Consider the following 27586-nt stretch of genomic DNA (forward strand, 5'->3'; position numbering starts at 1 on the left):
GGCTTTCAAATCAGAGTAAGAGAGTACGAGACACCACTCATCACCACAAGTAATTTTTTTTCCTTATAAATGGGAGATAGAAAAGCATTCTTAGCAACAATAAATAACAGAATAAAACCAGCAAAAAACAATTTGAAATAAAAAAGTTAGTTGATGTTACAAAAGAAATTGAACATAAAATATTGAAATTAGAAAAGATAAAAACTAAATATGGAGAGAAAGTATCAGCGAATTTAAGCTACTGTAATGTTAGTACATCGCGAGAATTTAAAGTATTTTTACCTGATAAATGGGTTTCATTGAGTACAGAGGAATTAAAAGATTTAGAAGGATTTAAAATAATCTATCATGGAAAAAAAGAAGACGGTCATCATGATTTAGAAATTGTCGATTAAAATTAAAAAATAAAAATAATGAATATCTAGAATCCAAATGACCTCAGTCGTTTTACGAACAACTACAATCATACCAGCCTAACATCTGTTACATGTTATTATAAGAGAGTGCTTCATTTGAATATTTATCGATCAAACAGGTGTTGCAATTCAACTTTGTTGTTATATTGGGTAGCTAGCAGTTATATTATAAGCACGCAGTACATACAACACACACAGGATACATTCGCTCTCGTGATTAGAAGGAATTCATTTTTCAAGGTAAGTTTTAGCAAAATTGCCCTATCCTCGACCTACAGAGTTTTCAGGGGATAAGCATCCCATCATTGAAAGGCACCACGGGACGCTCCAGTCATTTCTACTTACACCCCCGCGACCCACGTCAACCGGGATCTCCTTCAATGATTGGCAGAAATTACATTATATTAAAGGCGCCTAATGTAATTTCTACCAATCTCGAAATTCGAAACCGAAGGAAAAACCCGGAGAGTGGACGAAGGTGCATTTTCAAAATGCCTCTGCTGGCCAGAGCTACTCCAGCGTTGGAATGAATTGCCTTATATACTTAGCTAAAACACCTAAGTAAATGTTGTTGGTGTTTACTAAAGAAATATATGAAATTTGAAATTATAAATTATTCCGAATGAAAAGAATATAGGAATGAAAACTGATAAATGAATTATGGATTTTTAACTTAATTATGATATAATTTTTAATCAAATTAGTAATCAATTATCCATGTTAGGCGACAATTCATTATTTTGTTTTTGTCGCCCGAGACAATTCATTATTTTGGTTTTATCGCCCGCGACAATTCATAGTTTGGTTTTATCGCCCGCGACAATTCATTAGTTTGGTTTTGTCGCCCGCGACAATTCAATATTTTGGTTTTATCACCCGCGACAATTCACAGTTTGGTTTTATCGCCCCCGACAATTCATTAGTTTGGTTTTGTCGTCTGTGACAATTCAATATTTTGGTTTTATCACCCGCGACAATTCATTAGTTTGGTTTTGTCGCCCGCGACAATTCTTTTTCAGTCCACTTGGGACTTTAGTCCCAGCGGGCTATTGCGTTCACTTTTCGTCCGTCCGTCCGTCCATAGACAGTTATTTCGAGAAGTTTTGAAGACGCTTCAAGGTAATGTCTTGATATTTGGTTTATACATGTATCTACCCTAGACACATCGTCAGCCCAAAAACTGGCCCTGTCAGGTTCAAGATGGTCGACTGGCAGCCATTGTTGTTTGCCATAATCAGCACTTTTTAAACATTTTCGAAGTTTTCGTGGGAAATTTTGAAGACGCTTTGATCAATTACCTTGATCTTTCGTTTATATTTGAATCTACCAAAGGCCCATCAGCATAAGAAAATTGGGTCGATCTGACTCAAGATGGCCGTCCTATGACCTTTTTAGTGCCCAAAAATGTAAATTTTGGCCAGAATTCTAGGTCCTGTAGCTTCCTACTGGTTTGCCATTTCTCATTGCAATTGCTGATGGGTATTCTTTAGAGAGGGATGTTTTATACCTGGGACGGGTATTTTTGATCAGCCAATTATGACGCAATTGGCGGCCATCTTGGTGTCATCAGTACTCATTCGTAGGTGGGAAAAAGTTTTTCCACATTAAATTGATACCTAAGCATATTGTGTTACTATATTCAATTGGAAAGTTGTAGCCCATAACGTGTTTCTATGATTTTGGTGAGTTTCAAGGTCATTGGTTTTAGTATGTGGCCATCAGGGGGCGTTGAATAATACAAAAACTTAGTATTGCTATATTATATTTGTACCAAGGCATATTTTGTTTCCATGATCGATTGCAAAGTTGCAGTTCATGACATCGTCTATGATTGTGGTGAGTTTTTAAGGACATTAGTTATTCCACATAGTCACCAGGGGGCGTTGAATAGTAGAATGGCTTAGTATTTCCTTATTAGATTGGTACCTAGGCATATTTTGTTACCATGATCCATTGCAAAGTTGTAGATCATGACATCGTCTATGATTGTGGTGAGTTTTTAAGGACATTAGTTATTCCATATAGTCACCAGGGGGCGTTGAATAGTAGAATGGCTTAGTATGACAATTCAATATTTTGGTTTTATCGCCCGCGACAATTCATTATTTTGGTTTTATCGCCCGCGACAATTCATTATTTTTGTTTTGTCGCCCGTGACAATTCAATAGGTTTAACATTGAATAAAACTATATTTTTAGATCTAAATATTTATAATACAAAAAGAAATAGAAAACCAAAAAGTAATACAATGTTTCCGAATAATTCAAAATTGTCAACAGAAAAGGATATATAAGCATCATCTTATATTAGATTACCATCTACAACTTAACAAAAGCAGTAATAAATATTCGAAATGAAGATAATAAATGTTTTCTATGGTCAATTATTAGTTGTTTACACCCAACTTAGGAAAATGTTCGTAGAATAACAGATGTCGGAAATATAAAACATAATATAAAATTGATCAATATCCAGTAACTATAAAAATAATTTCTAAAATAGAAAAAAGTTAATAATTTAAAGATAAATGTATTAAAATTGATACAATTACCAGAGACGATACAATTACCAAAGATGAAAGTATTAAAGATAATACATTAGAAGCTTTATATTCAACAGAAAAACATGATGATGATGATGATATACAATAGTATAATAAATCTATGTGGTTAAAACAAATAGATTTATTTTTCCAGAACAGAAAGTGATCACCATAATAAAATTCATTTATGAAAATGTTTATATTAATTTATGACAGAAAATGGATTATCAAAACATAAAGAATTATGCGATAATAAAGATTTTTGTAAATTAATAATGCCAACAGAAAAAGCTAATAAATTGAAATTAACTAATTTGTTGATTTGTATTTAAAATCAGATGTTATTTTATTGGCGGATATATTTGAAAAATTTTGCAATTCAAATGGGTATAGTGCTGATTTCAATGTCAAACACATGAAGTTAAATGGTCAAGGGCAGTCAACATTAAGAACTCTCTTCGACTGATGTTGCACCATACCATAGAAGCTCTGATTCTTTCAACTCAAGCAAAGTGATTCAACACGATCGACATAACACTGGAATAGGTTTGCAGTGACTAACAGTTCATTTCATGTACTTATTAGCCAATTTGGATTCGATTGTAATTGAAACTCTGGAATTGTAATCGAGAGACAAGTAAGACAAGTGGAAAAGAACACAAAGTAATAAACATCGGCCCGAAACCTAATACGAAATTAAAATCCTAATACGTTCTTATCTGTAAATGTACTCAACCTATCGACTAAGTAGATTCTTACGATGGTTTCATAATAAAACAGATCCATTTTTAAGCGTATGGTGATAATACAGTGTCATAAAGTTTGAATGTCAAAATAAATGCCTGGTCGAATCTATTCATATTCATTGATTGTATGTCCGCGTAAGTTCGGTTTCAAAGCTCAATCACATTAGAAGTTTACACAGTGGTTGCATATTAGGTTCGAATCTGTCAATGCATTTTATTCTATGTATCGATATTTAAATTTTCCACAATCCCCATCATCCTGAATGTCTTTGCAGAAAACTCGTTATCGCTGCTTTGCAGCTATATTCTTTATTTGTACAATGGTTATTCCACATCTAATAATAGTTTTACATTACCACGTATACTTATACTATTGTCTCAACTGTTAGGAACTGAAGAGGTTAACTATGGGTTTCGTAATCATGCTTGACTGTGTAACTAAATAAATAGGTCAGCTAACGGATTACTGGCTACTCTTGCCTTAAAACTGAAGAGGAATTGTGTGTTACAAGGGCTAAGGAATATCATAATGTGGCGACGATCAAATTACGATGTGCAACGCGTGAATTGCACACAACGCAAGCTTGGTTATGTGTACGCGACTTGACACGTAAATTTCCATGTTTATTAAATCACTTGCACTTCCTGAACGCAACCACCAACTAGTCGGATCACTTAACCCCAAATTTCAAAATGTGGAATATCTCATATTTTGCGGTATGGGCCTGGGTCGTTTTCTCCTTCAAGGTACGTGGGCGCGTGGACATGATTTTTATCAGAAGTATCCGAAGGGTACGCCCATGAGCTTTGAACATTCATTCACGGAAAATCTAAATCGGTAATTGTGATTATTTTCAAATTTTAGTCTACATGTATCAAGACAGATGCGTCATGTGATAATGATGGAACTAGTTTTGAAGTGCCGCGAGTGATAAGCTTTTCGACCTCAGAAAAATCAGAAGGCTTGCTTACATTATTGGCTTATATATCATCAAATGAACATCTTCGAATATCTTGGACAAAATATCTCACATATGGAACTCAGTGGTCTGCAATGTATGTTGAAGGTATGTTGATTTACTTTAGAGATTCCTTTACATTGACACTAGTAATGGTAAACAAATGTATATCTATGTCGATCGCCTACTTTCAGGGGATAGTAACCACCGTCCTCAGTGGAGAATTTTGGGAAATATTTACGAAGCTAAATTGCACATTCGCTACACTGAAGGATCCAACAAAGAACACTTAGTTTCTCAATATGAACTTGTTGTATCGATACCAGATCGTTGTTCAGATGTTAAACTTTATGTTAGACCTCATAGCTTACTTCGACCAAAGGCAAAAATCGAACGATTTCCTAATCGAATCGCCGTGCCTACGTACATAAACGATATCAAAGAAGGTGATAGATTCGAGCTCAAAACGATTCTTCTTGGAAATGCCGATGGATTTGCAAATGTAGAATTCAAACCCGTGCAGAAACTTCTTTCTCAAGGCTCCAAAACAATTATGTTAGGTAGATTTCCTGCAACTTCAGTAGAAGAAATTGAACCAAGAATTGATGTAAGATCTTCGGGAAATATGCAGAGAATTACTTATCGCGTTGATTTCGAAAACATAACTGAAGGGAGTAGTGGTGTTTATGCAATGCGCATAGATGTCAAAGATTCTCAAGTATCTCAGTCACTGGTCGTATTAACCGAACTAAGAACTGGTGAATTACCCATTTTAGATGTTGGTGTCACGTTCTGTAATTTAGGAGCGACTAAACGGTTGAGTGACCGAAGAATTGCTATCAAAAAGGGTATCCCAAACTGCATTATGTGTGTAGCCTCTGGACAAAGAAGACCGTATCTTACAATACTGAAAGTCGTCCGAAAACCATACAACAGTGGACGTCCATTTTCAAGAGTTCGGGCACTGGGACAGTTGTACATGGCGTCGTCTTATATATTAAGACAAAGTAGCTTGTACAGCCCGTCGTTTGAAGATGCTGGCTATTACTACTGTTACGCGAGAGGTTACACGTCAAAACGCTATAAATTTGAGATTACCCTGTCAGACAATATCGAGCTCGATTCTAGGACAACCGATGTAATAAATCTCAATGAACCAGAAACGGTAGGCCATTTTGAAAATCACATGATACTATGTATATGATACTGTCTACGATTTTAATATGAAAACTGATTATTTCAGGTGGTATTCTCTTGTGCAGCATCTGGAGATCCAGTACCCGAAATACGTTACTACCGCAAAATACAGGACGAGTGGGTAAAACTTGAAAACGGTACTAATTACGACAACGTCAATATAAGATTTTTGCGGTTTGGAAAAGGTATGTTTAAGAAGATTTTTAGCCGTCTGCGAATAGCGAAAGTAACGCCTGAAATAACTGGTATCTACAAATGTGTCGCGTCAAATAAATACGAAACGAAAAGTAAACGAATTGAAGTGAAATTAAAGACTTTATGATTTACGCGTGTGCGCGTTGGCTACTGGAATACGCACATCAAGCGACTTTGAGGCAAAATGATCAAACTTGTCTCATTCAGTAAATAACATCAAAGCGTGAATTAGGATTGACATTATCATATATCCTGGATAGATTGTGTTAAAAATAGTTTCAATGTGATGATAGTCCTGATGATTTAGTATTCATATAATTTATATTATACATGTATAGATTATATGTACAAGATGATTTGGCATCAACTATTTACACTAATTTCCATACGAATTAGATTATGATATATACATATAACTTTATTGCTTGTAGGGAATCGGTTGTAGAAATAAACGTGGCTTGTAAGTTATAACATACATACATACATACATATTGTGAGGTTTACCATGTTTTCACGACGATCGAAAATATACGGGTTAATTATTAGTAATCGTTGTACTTGTTTATTAAGTCGTGTCATAAAACCCGTGAATAGGTCCCGTGAAATGATATATTTACAAGGTCAAATCATATCTACTACTACTGATTTGTTCAAATTATCACATCTATTGTGGCTTGCCTTGAAGTTTAGTTTAGTTTATTTTGCTCAACAAAAAGACATTTGTTTAGAGCAAAAGTAAAAAAATTACAAATTTACAATTCATGTGTGAATACATACATAGACGGGCAAATTACGTTAACATACGTATGTAGACAAGATACTCTAAATTGAGTCTATTACCTTTTACCCACTATTGGTACCGTTGAAGCGTGGCGATTGCTTAAGACAAAAGTGGGCTTGCCTTCTTTATAAAATAATTAGTCAGACTATTAGGGTTTTTCTATTAGAGCTATTAGAATTAAGAAGGGTGCACAACGTGTTAATAGTGGGGGATGAAATAAAATAGGTCCCTATATATTTTCGTCTTTTAAAATATGGACATACTAGTATAAAGTGCATATCATCCCCGATAACGTTTAGATTGCATTTATTACATACCCGTTGATCTCTTGATATATTTAAGTATCTTCCCGTTTCCACTGGTAATTAAGTGTTACAGCCGCGGAAATTACACATTGTCTTAAGTAGATCCATTGGTAACCACTGTAGATAATTTTCAAATCCAAAATTTGGTTTGAGATATAAATAAGTAGATGCTGCCCCTGAGGAACGCAGAGCTGCAAACCAATTTTGTACATAATGATCTTGCATTCTTTGTTTTAGGACAAAATTTGGGTTTTCAATTATATGGTTGTACCAGTAATCCCCAAAGCAATTTGTGTTTAATAGGTTTTTAACTAAAGTGACCCATGGAATACGACAACCGTTTCCATGGTATCTATATAAAATGCGATAAATTTGTGAGGATAGTTTATTATCATTTACCACTTAATTGGCGCGTGTGAATTCTTTTACTAAGTGTGTGAAATCGAATTCGCATTGTAGTTTTTCCAGCTACTCACGTGAAAATCAATTCACACGCGTAATTTCTCAAACTACTCGTGTGGAAATAAATTCACATCACAGTAAGTCCCATGTCTATCAAATAGACGAGTTGCATATTACTTCCGCGAGTTTTATACATCAGCTTTTCACGTCAGAAGTCAATGTCTTTAGATGCAATGTCATCAGATCCATCACATGTACCATTGTTCGTAGAAAAAACCATCGTCAATGTAACAATCCAAAAAGGTAAAATCCCCACTTCATGATTTGAAAGGAACTTTTGTAGCAAAATATTTTTCAGATTCTCTGATCCATATATGACCATAATAGGGAATATTTCTCACATTCTATCTATCGATCTATAACCATTTCTTTAGAAAAATCAGTATAGAAAATGGATAGAATGTGAAAAATATTCTGCTTCAAAATCGTGAATTTGGGATTTGTACAATTTGAATAATCGAGGATCTTGCCTATTACTCACTGAGGGAATTGTTACCGCTAACCGTATAATGATATATGTTTTAAAATTAAACATATAATAATATGACAATTTTCCACAATGATTCAGTAATATGCAAAATGTACAGATATTTAATAGGAAATGGATGATAAATTTCCACCGTTCGGCGAATTTCCGCCTTTTCAATCAATTTTTATCATTTTTCAGATCGTTGCAAATCCGTTGAAAAAATGGGAGGGGGTGAGGATAATGGCATCTTAAGGATAGATTGGTATGACCATAAAAGCGTTTCCCGATCTATTTTTAATTGCGAACATTTTCGTTAGCGGAATGTGTGTATACTAACGAAGTTTTTGCATATTACGATGACCAAACCGCCTGGTGTCTTCCAATACCACCACCTGATGGGCTCAATTCAAGTTCAAATAATTTCAAAGACTCATAAACTAATAAAATCACAAAGACTTAATTGATACTTATTCAAATAACTTTATTATTACTTTACTTTATTGTCCCCAGTAATGCAAATACATCGGATTTCCACAATTAAGTAGACAATACACAAGTATTCAGAAAACAACGTATCTTATTTTTCATTTATCAACTTTTTAATTACTTATTAGCAACGAGATATTTTTTTGCGACAGAACGGATCGTGCGCACGGCATTTCCTTTTCGGGAAAGGCTGATCTGCTCTTCCCAGAAAAATCAATTGCTGAATCGACGTCCCGCTAATTATATACTATTTTTAGATCCCCTGATTACACAATTTAAAACTCAAAAATATAGATTTATATGAACCTTAGGTCTACTCTTGTAATTTACAAATTATCCGAAAGCACAGATCTTGCATTTGGGATATTCATTTTGCCGCCGGATATTGATTGACCGTAAATCTCTTTCGTACTCTTCTCTCGACTTATTTATTACGTAAATACTAGCAGTAGCCAATTCGTTTCTTTTCATTCCGTTTTTTGCATTTTATCGCGGTGCTTCCGTCCAAAATAAACAACATGTTTCGTTCATTATTTTATACTTCTGATTTTTTAATCTTCATAATTTATTCATTCTTAATGACTTCTCCCTCCAATTGGAAGAGTTATATCATTAGAAGGCTTTTAATCTTAATCTGTAATGACTTTAGAAAAACCACCTGTCGCAGTATATTTCCTTTTAGAAATATACCTTGTATCTATCTGTTGCCCAACCGTGTGTCTGTGGATATATGTATCTGCATTATTGATTTTTTACCGAGTGTTGCTCATGCAGTGTTGAAAAACGGCTTTTGCGGCCCGTAACGTGACGCCGCCTACATTGTTTTCTTGTGCAAATGAAAAGATGATGAGCATCTTGACTCGTCTTGGAACTAGCAGTGTGTTGACGGTAAAACATGGACGATGTTATTTGATTTTCTGAGTGAAATTTCAATGTAAAACATGCTGAAAACGATCTGAAACGATGTGAAAAATCAAAATTTAGGGAGCGATCGAATTCGGGTTCACAACACCAGTATTCTAAAATTCTTATAAGATTTTAGCAAAACTGTCGGAAAATGGCCAAGGTATTACCTAGGATAAATGATCGCATTCTAAGGATATAACATTAACAAAGTAACGTTCATACTATTATCATGTACGTTCATACTATGTATCAGGTACTAGAACAAAGTTTTCCTATTGATACACCGGTCACAATTCTCTCTTTAATCGTTAATTATTAAATGTGTTGACCGGTTCCTGGCGGAGAACTTGTCCGTGCACAACCCAAATAATTTCCTAGAAATGCCGGAATTCTGACTGATGATAATAGTAAATGAATTTTATTTACCTAAAATCGCAATGCCAGCCTAGCTCAAATTTTCCCCATCGCACACTCCTGCTGGTAACTTTCACAAATTTTCCGAAATTCCAAACCGGATGGCAGTTTCGAATCGAGTAAGCCTGAATCAAGTCCGCTCTCCCAAGACTGCGGACCCCTTTTGTAGAAAGAATCGGCATTCTTAAAATTCCGACTCTCCCACTCAACTTTTGGCAAGGAGCAGCAACCTAACTGTCATGACTGTTTTGGTCATGTAGAATTTAGCCTTAATGATTCGCTGATCTAAAATTATTTTGAAAACTGATTTGCTAAAATAACTTTTTCCTTCTAACCCTCCTGTCATGACGCGGAATGATTTACTCACTCCTTGCTTATCATCGTCGAGAGAACAGCTACTCTTTGCGAATTACCAACAGACGTATACAACAACAGAAACTTTAGATAGCTAGTATTAACATTTTACACAAATTAATTTTCCTAAATCTTAAGCGATTATTAACATTTTGTTCATAAATAACATCCAGATTACTCAAATTAAATATATTTTCAAAACCTGGTTTTCATCACAAATTACGGTACAAATAGTAATAGGGGTAATGGGCTTTCATACCAAAGGTGGAACGGTCGAGCTCATTAAAAAACAAAACATTAAAAGTAATTTAAAACTATAATATATTTTCATAACCGTGAGCATTTTATATTATAACTAAATATTTATTCTAAGATATCAATAATTTAAAAAGCATATTGTATTAAATCAATTGGTCGCTCCACTTCGCTACCGCTCCGCTCCCCGACCAATTGATTTATTTACAATACACAAGTTCATATAATCAAATATATTCAAATAATAATAGTATTCAACTGAAATACACACGGTTATGAAAATATATTATAGTTTTAAATTACTTTTAATATTTGTTTTTAATGAACTCGACCATTCAACCTTTGATATGAAAGCCCATTACCCCTATTACTCTTAAAATATTCATATATATGAATAAAATATAAATCATTGAACTTCTAAAACCAATTTTAATAAAAATTTAAGTATTAAAATGGAAGCAAATAAGTACTACTGTCCAACATGTAATATCAATGTAGATAAATCCCAAAAAGCAAGACACAATAAAACTAAAACACATTTAGAAAATAAATTGAAACTAGAATATAAAGATGATATATTAGAAACTAAATTAGATGAATTAAAGAATGATAAAGAAACATATAAATGTGATACATGTAATCAATCATTCAGTGATAAAAGATATTATAATGAACATTTAAAATCTAAAAGTCATATTAGAAATAAGAATAATGATATTTTAGGTGAAGATTATTTTGATAAAGATAATGATAAGAAACAGAAGACAATTAAAAGCATAAAAAATAAATTAAACAATAAAAGACCATACATGGAAGATGTAAGAAATTATATTAATTCATTAGATAATAAAAAAGATATAGAGATAACCGAAGCATTTAAAAGTGATATTGGCCCAGCAGCTATCGAGTTTAAATTTCATAAAGGAAAAACATTAGAAGAAAATAAAAAACATTTAGAAAATATGAAAGAAATAATAAAAATAATTACAGATGTTGAATACCCTAAAATTAGTATATCAGTTAAAGTAAAGTTTATAAAATCTGAAGATAAACCAATATATAATATAAATTCTCATTCACAACATATTATTTCAAAACAACATATAGATGATAAATTAGATAGATGTTATAATGAAGTAAAAACTAAAATAGAAGAGAAATATTTTGAAGGATCTGGTTTAATATTTGATGAAATAATATTTATGACTTTACATGTTTATAACACAAAATATAATAAGTTAACTAAATCAAAACCAATTGATGAAAATAATGTATCATATTATAAAGAACCAGATATTGAAGCATCGAGTTATATTAAACTACCATTTAAAACTAATGCTGTTATAAATATACAAAATGAAGATGATAAATGTTTTCTATGGGCTATAATAAGTTGTTTACATCCAACAGAAGATATTACACATAGTTTTAGATTAACTCATTATAAACCATTTGAAAATAATTATAAGATAGATAAGTATCCTGTTAGAATTAAAAACGTCCCAAAGATAGAAAGAGATAATAATTTAAGAATAAATGTATTTGATTTAATCAAATTACCAAATACAAAAGGTAACAATATAAAACATTATACATTAGAACCTTTATACCTATCAAAAGATTATGATTCAAACGATGTTATAGATATACTATATTATGAGAATCATTATATGTGGATTAAACAAATTGATTTATTTTTTAAATCAGAAAATGATCACCATAAAATATATCTTTGTAGAAAATGTTTACATAGATTCAGTAATGAAAGTACATTATTAAATCATAAACAATTATGTGAAAATCATGATTATTGTAAATTAGTTTTACCAAATGAAAAGGATAAAATATTAGAATTCAAAAAATATGATTACAAAAATAAAGTTCCATTTGTTATATATGGAGATTTTGAATCATTAAATAAAGAACTAACTGATCAAGATAGAAAAGAAATATATTATAAGAGAAAGAAATTAAATTCTAATGAAAATGATTATTCTGAAGAACCACCAAAAACAAATACTATTAAAAAGATTCATCAATCAGCTGCACCTTTCGGGTTATATATTAAATCTGATTATCCAGAACTAATTGAAAGTGAATATTATGATTATAGAAATGAAAATGTTATCAATCATTTTTGTGACTTATTAATTGAATATGAAATAAGATTTAGTAAATTATTGAATACAAATATAGAAATAATTATGACAGAAGAAGATAAAGAAGCATTTGAGTTTGCAGATAAATGTTATTATTGTGAAAAGATATTTAATTATAAAGATAAAAAAGTAAGAGACCATGATCATTTGAACGGAAAGTTTAGAGGCGCTGCGCATGAGAATTGTAACTTACAAGCTAAGAAAATTAATTTTGTACCAGTTATATTTCATAATCTATCAGGATATGATGCACATTAATTCATCAAACAGTTATGCCATAAAATAGAAGAAATCAATAATGAAATAGAGAGATTAAATTCAAATAGATCAAAAGATAAAATACCAACTTATAAATTTAGAATGTTAGCTAAAACATCTGAGAATTATATATCATTCCAATTTGGGTGTCTAAGATTTATAGATTCATATAGATTTTTAAATAGTTCATTAGATAACTTATCAAAATCATTAGTTGATGATGAATTAAAAATATTAAAACAACATTATCAAAATAATGATGATTTTCAATTAATGAGATATAAAGGAGCAATTCCATATTCATTTTATAAGAATCATAATGATTTCAATATAACTGAATTATTGAAAGAACAATGCTATGATGAATTAAAAAATGAATATGTTAAAGATGAAGTCTATAATAGAACATTGAATCATTTCAAAATAGAAAATCATGGGCAATTAGTAGATTTATATTTAAAATCAGATGTATTATTATTAACCGATATATTCGAAAGGTTTAGAGATGTAAACCTAAAATATTTCAATATTGATCCTTGTCATTGTTATTCATCACCAGGTTTAACATGGGATTGTGGATTAAAATTTACAGATATAAAAATGGATTTGTTAACAAATATAGATCAATTACTATTATTTGAAAAATCTATAAGAGGAGGAGTTTCAGGTGTATTAGGTGATAGATATTTCAATGTAAATGATAACCCTGGATATAAGTTATTATATATAGATGCAAATAATTTGTATGGTTGGGCAATGATGGAACCACAACCTTATGGAGTATTTGAAATAAGTGAAGTTTTACAGAATGAAAATAATGATAAATTTGATTGGAAGAAAAGAATTCTAGATATTGCAGATGATTCAGATACTGGTTACTTCTTTGTTGTAGACTTAGAATATCCTGAACATATTAAATTTAAATCTAGAAATCTAGCTTACTGTCCCGAACATAAAACTGTAACTCATGAAGAATTATCAAATTACCAAAAAAGAATTAAACCCGAAAATCATATTCATACAGAAAAGTTAATGGTAACTCAAGAAGATAAATATAATTATGAAGTACATTATAGAATGTTAACGTTTTATCTAAAACAAGGAATGGTTCTAAAAAAAGTACATAGATATATTTCATTTAGTCAATCTAAATGGTTAGAAAAATATATAGATTTTAACACCAAACAGAGAACTGAAGCTAAAACTGATTTCGAAAAAGATTTCTTCAAGTTAATGAATAATGCATTCTATGGTAAGACTTGTGAAAATATTAGAAATAGAAATGATATTGAGTTAGTTAGTAATGGTAAAAGGATAAGGCATTTACAATCATATCCTAAGTTCATTGGTAACAGAATATTTGATGAAAATTTAGCTGCAGTTAAGATGAGAAGAACTTCTATGAAATTTAATAAACCAATCTATGTTGGTGCTTCAGTTTTAGAATTATCAAAATTACTAATGTATGAATTCTATTATAATGTATTACAACCACTTTTTGGAGAAAAACATATAGAAATCTTATATTTTGATACTGACAGTTACATATTAAAGATAAAAACTGATAACATAACTGATGATTTAAAAACATTAAAACATCATTTTGATTTTAGTAATTATCCCAAAGATCATGAATTGTTTAGCAATGATAATAAAAAAGTTCCCGGTAAATTCAAAGATGAATTAGGCGGTGAAGAAATGATAGAGTTCATTGGTATTAGATCTAAAATGTATTCATATAAAACTAAAGAACATGAAGCTAAAAAGTTAAAAGGAATAACCAAAAGTGTAGTAGAAAAGAATATTCATTTCAAAGATTACATCAATTGTATATTCAATGAAGAAGTTAGAAAACATAAGATGAGATGTTTAAGATCTGAAGATCATGAAATGTTTATTGAAGAAATTGAAAAGATAAGTCTAAACCCATTTGATGATAAAAGATATATTCTGGATGATGGAATTCATACAGTTGCTTATGGTTGCAATTTAGATGAATACTTAAAATTTAAAAGAGAAGAAACAAAAGAGAACGAGATATTGAAAAGAATTCTAACGTGTTAATCAAATTTTAATAAAAATATGTTATTAACATGGAGAGTAAACAAGCAAACAGTGAGAACAACAAATTATTTCTAGATAGAATTAAAGATATAACAAATGTAAAATCTGTAGATTATAAATTCAAAAAGTTAACAGAATTAACAATTCATAAGAAATATCTAATTACAAATATTGATACAGTTACTAATAACTATGGAGATAAATTAGTTATACACTTAGAATATGAAGGATTAAAAGGAAATACATATAAATTCAGAACATATTTAAGTTTATGTAATTCTTTTTATAATATAACGGATAAAACTATTGAAGATAATACCTTTTTAATTCATATTGGAAACGTAAATAAATGGTTTCATATAATTTTAAAACCAGGATTATATAATTTAGAAACATTAGCTCAAGAAATTAATCGAAGAGCACGGTTGAAAATTAGAAGAGAAGATAAATTTTTAATTAGATTTATAAAAAGTGATAGCACAAATAAAATTAAAATAAAGGTATATGATGAAAGTCAACATGCATTTATGGTAAAAAAAAACCATTAGCTAAACTGTTAGGAATTGCACCAGATACTGTTACAGGAAACGTAGATGGTAATTCAAATATAATACCTTTTACACACTTTTATATTTATTGCAATTTAATCGAGCCTACAAAAACATTCGAAGCAACTAAAGATACAATTTGTAATTCTAGTATATTAGATATTTTACCATTAAAAAACGTTAAACAATTTGGAACTCAAATAAATTATAATTTAGCTGAATGTGATTTTAAACCTTGTATTCCTAAATTTAATAATTTTAAATTAGAAATAAGAAATCACAATGGATATTTAATTGATTTGAATAACTTTCCTGTAATTTATGAATTAGTTATAAGATGTAGAGAGTAATTTTTTCACTATATAAATGAATATAAATGTTGGACCGAGCATATGTTTTGGATTTGATTTTAAACGTGAGAAAGAAATGAAATTTAACATTAATGATGTAATTACACATATTAAAAATATTGCATTTTCTAATGAAACAACATTTGAGTATGAAACAACAATAGATAAAGAAACTTTAAATGTAGAAAAGATTACTAATTTAATTAGAGAATCTTTAAGATTTTATGAATTAGATGAAGATTTTATCATCGATGATATTAAAAAAATAATAATTGAAATATATACAAATGAAACTAGTAATGAAATAAATGTTGAATTAATCGTAAATAAGTTAACTAAATATTTTGATGATAGTAATTTTTTTATAAATAAATGAGTGATAATAAGTGGATAATAACTGGATTATATAATGGAGCATTACTATCAGTTGGAACTGTTGGTTATTCAATGGTATTAAAAAAAATATTCAAAATGGGAAGTGTTAATGTTGATAGATTTGATATAAATGATATTTTAAAGTTAACATTAGCAGTTACTTTATCTAATTTAACTATAGATTATTTAGAAAAACAAAAATATATTCCTCCCATATAAATGCATAATTATTTTACTAAATAAATGGCTTCTGCAGTTATAACTATTATAGGATCGGCAATTGTTAACGATTTAGCATTTACTGGTGGTGGTTATTTATTCAAGCATATTGATAAAAATGGTTCATTAACAGAACAAAAAAGACATAACTTAGCATTAGAGAAATATAATAAAGCAGCAGAAGAATATAGAGAAAATAGACAAAACTATATGGATTATATTAACAAGGAATTATATGATCAGAAGATTTCACATAGAGATTTTCAATCAGTTGATGATGCAATGAGTTTATATAACGCGGTAACCAATAAAGAAAAATTACATCTATACAAACCCAAATCATCAGATTATTATACCCCAAGTAATGAACAGAAGAAATATGAAATAATATGGATTTTAGGTGGAACAGTTATTGTTATATTTGTTGCTTATAAGTTTACTAATTAGTAATTTTTTTTTTTTGCTAAATAAATGGATGATAAAGTTGATAATATTGATATTATTCCTCATGATATAAATAAAACTAAATTAAAAACATATTTAGAAAAACAAATATTAGAATTTGAAAGTGACTTAAAGATAAAAAAGAAAAAATATTTAAAAAGTAAAATTATATATTATTTGATTATAAGTGGTTCGGTTACAATTAGTTCTGTAATAACATTTCTAGCAATATTTTCACCATTAACACCTTTAGCTATATCAATTGGTGTATTAGGATTAAGTTCAAGTGTTTTAACCGGTATAAGTTCAAAATTAAATATAAAAAGCAATAAAGAAAAAATTAAAACTAATATAAAAGAAATTAATAAATTAAAGAATACACTAGATTATATAATAAGTTTAAATGGCCATATAACAGTTGAAGAACAAGATAAATTATTAAAAGAATTAATAAATTATTAATTTTTTAATTATATAAATGGTAGATAGTTTTCCAAAAGCTTTCCAATATAATAAATCAATTAAATATAATATTCCTGCAATAGATTTTAATAAAGATATTACATATAGAAATGAAGTTTTAAATTCATTAATTGATTTATATATTTATGTTACTGAAAGTAATAATTTTCATGTAAAGATGGAAAATATATTTCATGTGTATACAATTAATTTCAAAAATTTAAATGAGGCAAAACAATGGTTATTAAAATCTAATATGAAGTATTGGCAGAACCAATTAAATTTTGCTGTTTATTGTGCAACAACAGGATGTGGAATTAGTTGGAATGATCATTTAAACAAACCAAGTTTACCATTGATGTTATCACTTTTTAGATTTCATACTTATTTTCAAATAAAATTAATATTAGATGAATTAGAATGTCCTTTACCAGGTTCAAAATATTTTAAAGAATTGAATATTAATATTAATTTATCTTTTGGAAAAATAATGACAAATTCAGATATAAGAACACTAAATTGGAATGAATTACCAAAATATTATAATAATATACAACAACAAAACAATAATGGTTGGGATAATTTCATTTTAGAAAATGGTGAAGGTTTTACTAAAGCTGGTATACAAAGAATAAATCAATCTATTAGAACTTATTTGATATGTATTTTAGGTGCGCAAGTTGAAACAAGATCCCCAATAATTGGAAATGATAACACTTCATTCGATGCGCAGAAACAATTCAAAGTATTATTTGAAGATTCCATTCATAATGATAAAAATAGATCGATTCCAGAAAACATTGTAAGATATCAAAATCATTTAGATAAATCACATATTAGATTAAATTATTGTATAGGCCCTAATCTATTTATTATTTCTAATGATTTAGTATTAAAGATGGGAAACATAATTGGTTATAATAATCTAATTAAAACTGCAACAATAAATAATTCATTTGGATTGAATGATATAAATAAAAAGATTATCACTGCTCCAAAATTAATGGAAGGTGAAAAAAATAAAAAACATATTCAATCAACTGAAACTAAAACTAATAATATTAAATTAAATAATGATTCTAAAATAAAAGATTATAATACTACAGAAGATATTAAAACTGATATTATTCAACATGATATAATTAAACTAAATGATGATAATCCCATGAAAATGCTAAATTAGCTTTATCTTGTATAGGAATTGTGATCGGAGGAATATTATATTTTAAATTTTAATTTTTTTATTATGTAAATGGCAGAAGGTGGAGGAGATATTCCATTGGATCCTTTAGATGAACCTGGTATAAGTGATGAACAACCACTTGATTTTGATGAAACAAGTTTTAGTAATGATAATAAAACAGAATATAATACTAATTTAAATACACCTGAATTTATTGATAAAACACGTTCAAAGATAAGTACTGAAAATGAAGTACCAGAATTAACAGGAAAAGAATTTAAATATAATGAAATTGCTAGTGATTTTAAACCAACGTTAAAAAGATCTGGTTTCAATATAACACATAAAGGTATGGATTATTTAGTAAAAGGTTTGAAATATTTTAATGGTTCTTAGGAAGAGAGTTCAAATATCCGAATAACCATAGAAGCGATAACATTAAAAACCTCATTTTCTAATGAGTAAATACAGTTTATTAACACGAACGTTTTCGGGATCATATCCCCTCATCAGGTGAAATACAAGTGAATCAAATGATTAAACTACAGGTTTATATACAACATAAGTTACAAAATTACAAGTGCTAAATTCTAAGCTTATTACAAACCAAGTATTTAATTACAAACTAATTATTTGAATACATTTAGGATAAAGGATGAGCCGTTTTGAAATAATTGTTGATTTAAAGAGGGTCGTTGCGCTTTAATAAACAGGGCCTCCCTAATTTTTTTACAGTCGAGATCAGATGAACCTTTGTCTAGAATTTTGAATTTGTTGTTACTATATTCCTGATCACAAGTGTGACAAATTGCGAGATGTTGTCCAATCGCAGAAGTCTTTGATCTGTGTTCCTTAATCCTGATGGCCAAATGTCGTTTAGTTTTCCCAATATAGGAAGTGTTTATATCACATAAACAATTAAATTTATATATGACTTTAGCCTTCAGCGATTTAGGGGTAGCACATTTCAAAGAGAAAAAATTCTTAATTTTGGTCGTAGTGAATGCACATTTCAAGTTGATTTCAAAATTCCTTTTAAATAGATATTTTAATTTTCGGGCAAATAGGATTGACGGGTTACCAATATACGGTAATGAAATGAATAGATCAATTCCATCTTCAACAGGTTTCGGTTGATTTTTTGAAAAATCTGTTTAAATCTAATGCGTTTCCTATTCATGTCATCGATCAATGTATTAATAGATTTTTGAAATCAAAACAGAACTCAGAACCTCAATCAAGAAGAGTTCAAACTGAAAAACTTTTACCGAATGGATTACTTGATGCAACAGATCAACAATTAGAAGATTTAGATATATTTTCTGATAAAGCAATTAGAGAGATTATTAGTATAAGAAATGAAGCTGATAAAATTGCACATGAAAAAAGTAAAAGAGATATTAAAATTAACAATTTAGAAAAAGAATTAACTGATAAAAATGAAGAAATAGAACAACTAAAGTCTGATTTAGATCATCAAGTAATTGATGAAATAGAATATAAGCAAAAAGAATCACGTTTAAAAAAAGAAAAAGATGATTTAGAATATAACATAGAATTACAAAAAGAAGAAATTAAATTATTATTAAAATCATATGATTATAATAATAATAGATTAAAAGTTATTTCTAAAGATTTGTTGATTAAACCAAATTCTGAAATATCGTTGAAAGATAGAATAAAGTTATTATTTAAATTAGAAGGAATAACAATTCTTTCAATTCTAACAGCTGTAACTATGTTATTCACAACAATTGGTTTAGCTATATCAAATGCGTTAAAATCTACTCCTACTCCAAATAAACCAGATAAACCCCCAGATAATAATTCTATACAAGATAAAGTTAAAGATGGTTTAAAGAAATTAGCAAAATATTTATGGGAACTATCTAAAAAATCTGCTGCAGCTTTACCAGGAATTATTGCATCAATTGTTGGTTTTATATTGAAATCTGCAGGAAACATTATTAACTTTGCTACTGCTATTTTATTTTTAATTACAGTTGTAAGTGCTATTATTTTTGGTTTAGTAAACATGATAAAAAATAAATAATTAATTTTTTTGTTAAATAAATGAGTGGGAGTCATATAAGTCCTTCTAAGATTTCTAGAATATCTAATGCTATTAAAGCAGAAAGATCACATCATATAATTACTCATAACCCTTCAAATATTAATCCCGATGAAACTTTATATGTTAGAATTCCTAGATTAACACAAAATACTTTTTATGTTCCAAATAGTATCTATTTATCCGCCGATATAAAAGTAATCGGTAATAATAATAATTATGTTGTTGATAATGTTGGAAGATATTTGATTAAAAAATTAACTATAAAGATTGGTCCAGAAACAGTTTTCTCATTAGATGATTATAATTTATTTATGCATTATAAAGATTTATGGTTAACTAAAGAAAATAGAAATAAGATGATATTTCAAGGCATCCAATCAGAAAACCAAAATAAATTAAGATCAGAGGCTAATAGCGCAATATTAACTAATGCTGTAGATAAATTGATAAAAAGTATATATGGAAGCAAATATAAAATTCCATTAGACTTTGAATTGATAAATAATAATGCACCTTTATATAAATACGCAATTCAAGAAGACGTTATATTCGAAATAACATTTGCTCCTGTAAATGAAATTGTATTATCTAGCGTTAACAAAGATATGAGTTATAAATTATCGAATATATGTTTAGAATATGATACAGTAACTGATGAAAATATTTCAAGTATAATTCAAACTCAATACAATCAAGGATTTTCATTATTATATGATTATATTGATAAATTTAAAACCGCAACTATTAATGCAAATGATGAAATAATTAATGAGAATATTAACTTCCCAAGAAGATCTATTAAAGGTATATTAATATTTTTTACCATTGCAACATATACTAATGGCGCAATAAATGTTGATAATTATTATAATCCTGAAATAACAAAAGTAGAAATAACTATCGAAGGAATAGCAAATAAAATATATTTTGTCAAGGAATGAGAATGATTGATCAATGGCCAGAAATTAGAAAACATTTTATGAATGAAAAAGTAAAATCATCTGAAAATTGTAATATTAATCAAATTGATTATTATACCGGTAATAAATATGCATTATGGTTAGATTTTAGAACAACAGAGGATAATTTATTACATGGTTCTGGAAAAAAACTACAGAACACTAAAGATGGAATACAATTATTCATGACAAAGAAAAAGGGAAGCCTAAATTTCAAAATGCACATTTATATTATATCTGACGCGCAATTAAATATTGTAAATACACAATTAGATAGTGTTATGTATTAAAATTTTAACTTTAATAAAAAATCTTTTATTAAATGGAAGGAGGTAAAGTATATAAACATATTCCATACATCGATACACATGAAAATAATGATGGTTTATATTATGTAATACCTTGTAATATAGCTTTGATATTTGATCCTATTTTCAAAATGAATAAAACTAAACTAATAGAAATCGATAATAATAAAAGTGAAGTTGTTGATAATTTAAGTAATGTAATTGATAATAATGTAATACCTACTACAGTAATACCTACTACAGTAATACCTACTACATCTAATAATGTAATACCTTCTCCATCTAATAATGAAATAATATTAAATGTTAGTGAAAATAGAAATTATTGTGATTATTGTAAAGGTGAATTTTCAAACGCTCCATCAAATTGGAATAAACATATGAATACAAAGGTACATATTACTAATGTAATAGAACGTGTTGGTTTAAAAGAATTTATAGAACACCCATTTAGATATGTTACAAAGTTTGTTTCAAATAAAAAAGTAAATGGTAAAGAATTATATGAAGATTTTTTATTAGCAACACCTAATAAAGATGAATTAGATTTAACTGATGCTAATGAAATATTAGGATCAAACACTGTAAATGAAATATTAGGAGCAAACACTAATAAAGATTCTATGAAACATAAAGTAGAAAATAATGATAAATTTGATTGGATGAATAAGCATAACAATGAAACAACTATTGATGATGCGGTAAAAAGGGTGAAGAATAAGTATAAAAATAAAACAACTATTGACGATGATACGGTAGAGAATTTGAATAAATTGTTAGGATCTGATAGTGAAAGTGATTAAGATATTAATTATATTTAACATATATAATAATAATATTGGTTGAAAATTGTATAAAATAATAGTAAATAAAAAAGGGGGTTTTAAGTATTTAAGGTATTTAAGGCATCTAATACATATCTAATACATATCTAATACATATCATTTGAAAATACCTTAAATTATATTTCTTTTTTAAATTTATGTTGAAACCTCAGTAATAATAAATAACCTTTATTATTTTCAAACTTATTCATATATTTGTTGAAAAAATAAAAATAAATTGGTTGAAAATTGTATAAATAATATTTATTTTAAAAAAGGGGGTTTTAAGTATTTAAGGTATCTAATAGGGTATCAGGTATTAGGGTATCTAATAGGGTATCTAATACATAGGTATACAAATAGTTATTTTGTAAATTTATATTCATATGGAAATTGTAATCTCAGTAATAATTTTGAACCTTTATTATTCTTTAATTTTTTCATATATTCATCATATAATTCTGTAGGTATAATTTGATTTTCTTCCAATGATTGTTGCATAGATTTTCTATCTTTATTGTAGAATAAAACTAGAAATCTTATATTCTCCCTAAAGTCTTTAACAATTAAATTATATTTTTGATTTAAAACCCATGTTGTTATCCTAAAATGTCTTCCAGAGAAAGCTAAATAACATAACTCACTTTCTCTCACTTTTGAATCATGTAAATTTGCGCAATCATCTACAATGAATAATGTATTTGATCCTTTATAAGCATCAATTGCTATTTTTATACAATTATCTAAATTTTCTTTTACTGTTTTAGGATTTAATATAATAAACTTTTTCATCTTAACTATATCTCTATTATATGTTTTATTCATTTCATAAGTAGGACAAAATAATATGATATTATCAAAATGATTCTTATAAATAGTTTCTAACAAATCTAATATGAAATGTGTTTTACCACAATTGGTTACACCAGTAACTAACATATGCGGTTCAAATATAAATAAATCTTTATTCATTTATTCTTTTAATTTCACTAGATAAAATCCATTCATTAAATTTATCATCGTATCCTTTATATTTCACCAAAGAATACTTTTTTCCTTCAAGAGTTTTTGTTTTCAATACTTTTTCTATTTTGTATTCTATTTCATCTGGATTTGGAACAAGTGATAATTCTTGTTCATAGAAATAACCTAATATTTCTTCATCTTTTAGATCTTCTAATTTATAAACAAAAGGTCGATATATTTATATGTTTCATTAGCAGTAAAATATTTCCACATTCTAGTTTTCAATGTTTTATTAAATCTTTCTATAATAGATGCTTTTTTATCTGAATGTGTTGAAAAATAATCTACATCGTTATCAGATAATAGTTTTTTAAAATGTTATAAAATTCCTTACCTTCATCAAATTGTATCTTATCTGGAAAAGCTTCTTTAAATATAGATTTAAAAGCATTTGTTACTTCTATTCCAGTTTTATTTTGATTGGAATTGACCATGCGTATCTACTGAATATGTCTATAACATTTAATATCCAGAAATATCCTTTGTTGTGTTCTTCTGAGTTCTTCATGTCAATTAAATCAGCTTGCCATTGTTGATCAATATGTGAAACCATAACTTTTCTTGTTAAATAAGTTTTATCCATTTTCTTATGTATTTGATATGTGGGTTGGTTTTGTAACCATGATTTTAATTCACTATATTTTATATCACCGTGTGGGTGCCATACGGCACCACCACCATTTTCCTTATCAGATTTAATTTTATTCCATAATTCTGAAACGTTAGAATATGATACTTCACTTTCTGGGTTATAATATAAATCTCTTAAATATTGTTCTTTTTTCATCTTATTTTAATCCATTAATAATAATTTAGATTTAGTTTCAATGGTTTTATGATTTGACTTATTTTCTGGTATGATAGGTTTATTGTCTGTACACGGATAACTAAGTTTCCGATCATCATTGGAATCATCTTTATCATCAAATTTGAATTTTGATTTATATATTACACCGGATAATATAATAACTGTGATTAACCCAATTGTAATATATAATTTATAATTACTTCCAGCATTAGAAGAATCAGATGGATTATCATTCGAATCAATATCAGATAATTTCTGTGATTCATTTATATCAGTTAATTCTTTTTTCTTAGCTTTTTTTAATTCTGAAGATCTTTTTCCTAATTCTCTTACCCATTTAATTTGTTTCTCTATATCAGTTAATTTCTTTTTCTTAGCTTTTTTTAATTCTGAAGATCTTTTACCTAATTCTCTTGCCCATTTAATTTGTTTCTCGGATCTAGCCTTTTTCTTAACGTCATCACTCATTTATTTTAGTTAATTTTTGTTCTGATTCATTTTTTGTTTCGACGTTTGGTTGTAGTACATCTGTTTCGTTCTTACCTGATTTATATTCCATAGGCTTGATGTTCGAAAATGTTATGACACCAGTAGAAATTAATGTCATAACCGATCCTAATTGAAATGAAGCATAACCAACCCATTTTTGTAATTCAGTCATAACTAAATAGTCATTTTTCAAATCACTATATAATTTATTTTCATCATCAATTGGTATTAACTGGTTACATAATTTTGAATAACATTTGACAATACCATCACTTATAGAGTCGTTTATTCTAGCTAATCTAGCTTCTTCATAAATCTTAAAATATTTTATTACTTTATCTGGTTTCATAGAGTCTAGTTCTTGAAAAGTAATGATTCTATTTAAAAACTCATTAGTTTTTCCACCGGCAATCAATAGTTCTAGATGATGCTTACAATATAAATAGTATTCATAATCTATATTGTTATTAACTTGAATAGAATTAGAAACAACTGTATCTTTATTATCACTAATACCCAAATCATCTAATGTCTTTTCAATATCAATACTATTCTTATTAGATTTCTTTGACATTTATATTAGAGAAAAAAGCGAAAAAAATATAATAAGTATTCTTCAAATGATACTAGTATCTCTTTAGATTAATACTAGCTTAGTTAAAGGTAAAGAATTTTAGTATTAGTTATTGTTTTTTTAGTATTTTTTATTTGTGATATAAAGTATTCTTTTTTGAAAAGAAAATATTAAAAAAACAATAACTAATACTAGCTAGTTGAAGATATGTAATTTTTAATACTTTTTATTTAAATTAGGATTTAGATTATCTCACTACTATTGTTTATCTATAGGAGCAGTAATTATAACTGTCCAGATAAGTCATTTCGGATTCTTGATAATAAATCCTAAAACTAAAAATAAATTCAAAGAAACGACTGGTGGAAATACTATTTCATAAACACATATATTTTATTCTACAATCATTATCGATTTCCACATTCCAAGCCGATCGGCTGAGGCCCGGTAAGTTATGCGTGGAATGCAGGAATCAATAAAGTACAATACAACATCTGTCACTGTGTGTCATAAACAACAGCTTAATGACGCAATTGAAATTCCGACAAACGTAATGCATTGAAAGCCTATACAGTATGGCTAAACTGCTACAGGCTCATGAGTTGAAATATCCATTATTTCTGATTCCACATCCATCTATCTTCACTTTCTTGATTCAATGGCCTTCATTTTGTTATCTAAAAGATAAATATCTAGCGTAGAATAAAACTAACTTGAAGTTGTAGTTGTAAAATATTAATTACAACACTTAAACATGGCCATTTGTGGCTCATCTTACCAGGATAAGTTTTACATGTTTAGCGTTTTCCAACGCCTTAATAACAACAAAAACAGTACTTACATTTATAACTGTAAACTCCTAAAATTGTGTTTATAGAGAGAATATCCTATACGTTCCTATGCTTATGTGCTGCGCGTTTATAACTGCCAGTTATTCACTAGCTAAACACTATCTGGTGCAACAGATGTTCCTTTGTTCTTTTATGATTAATCCTTTTCAACTGAAATAGCACATTCGATCAATATTCAAATGAGATACACCCTATTCAACTGAATATGAAATACGGCACAGATGTTTTTGTAAACAACCTAATACAATTACATACAGGCGGTTTGACATAGATCGAGAGTAACCGGTTTTGTAAGCGTTTAATATTCAACGTATTTTTCATTATGTGTTGAGTTCCATAATTCAACAAATGTCTTTGCTTTATCCAGTTGATCTAAATATAACTGTAAATCTAGTTTATTAGATTTAATTATGTTTTCCTTCTTTTCTAAAGGTCTTAAATTCTTCCAGCACCAGATTAGCTTCTTATTATAATCATCACTCATGTCAAATTTAGAAATTGGCAACACATGATCAATATGAAAGTATTCACCATAATTATCTATATTCATTTTATCATCGAATTGATATATTATCCATGATTTTAAGAATTCATCTGTACAACCCAACAAATTAGATAATGTTTCTGAATGTGTTTCTTTGTTGAATAATTGTGTTAATCTAATTCTCAAACATTGTTTCAATTTGTAATTAAAATCTGTATGATATTTTTCCTTATAATAATTTCTATTATACACTTTAATATGTTCTAAATGATTTTCTTTCCATTGCTTATTTTTATCTTTGCGTGTTTCAGTATTATTTCTATAATTTTGTTTGTCACTTAGTTTACTACAAGTTTTACAATAACTTTGCTTACCATCTTTCTGAGTTTTATAATTATAATATTCCGAGAGTTGTTTATTTATTTTACATTTAGAACATTTCTTATTGTTTATATTTATAGTTTGTGTACTTTCCACACATCTGGAATTATCTGACGATCTCATCTCGGTAAAGTTAAAAGTTATTTTTCCAAAAATATCCGACAAAATATGTAAAATATGAACCCAGCAGGCATTTATTACTGATATAATATGATTTCAATGGTTAAAATCGATATAGAATAAATAAATATGTTATATT

General features: G+C 28.3%; 1 protein-coding gene across 1 annotated transcript; it reads left to right on the forward strand.

Moving 5' to 3' along the window:
• The first annotated feature begins 596 nt into the window (after positions 1-596).
• LOC141914988 (uncharacterized) lies at positions 597-27508 on the forward strand. Its single transcript, XM_074806339.1, has 5 exons — positions 597-656; positions 4570-4771; positions 4858-5828; positions 5907-6045; positions 27408-27508. Exons 2-5 carry the CDS (start codon positions 4759-4761, stop codon positions 27506-27508), a joined length of 1224 nt encoding a protein of 407 aa, XP_074662440.1. The 5' UTR covers positions 597-656; positions 4570-4758.
• The last annotated feature ends 78 nt before the right edge of the window (positions 27509-27586 follow it).

The sequence above is a fragment of the Tubulanus polymorphus genome, chromosome 1, assembly GCF_964204645.1.
Source record: "Tubulanus polymorphus chromosome 1, tnTubPoly1.2, whole genome shotgun sequence".
NCBI classification, from domain to species: Eukaryota; Metazoa; Nemertea; class Palaeonemertea; order Tubulaniformes; family Tubulanidae; genus Tubulanus; species Tubulanus polymorphus.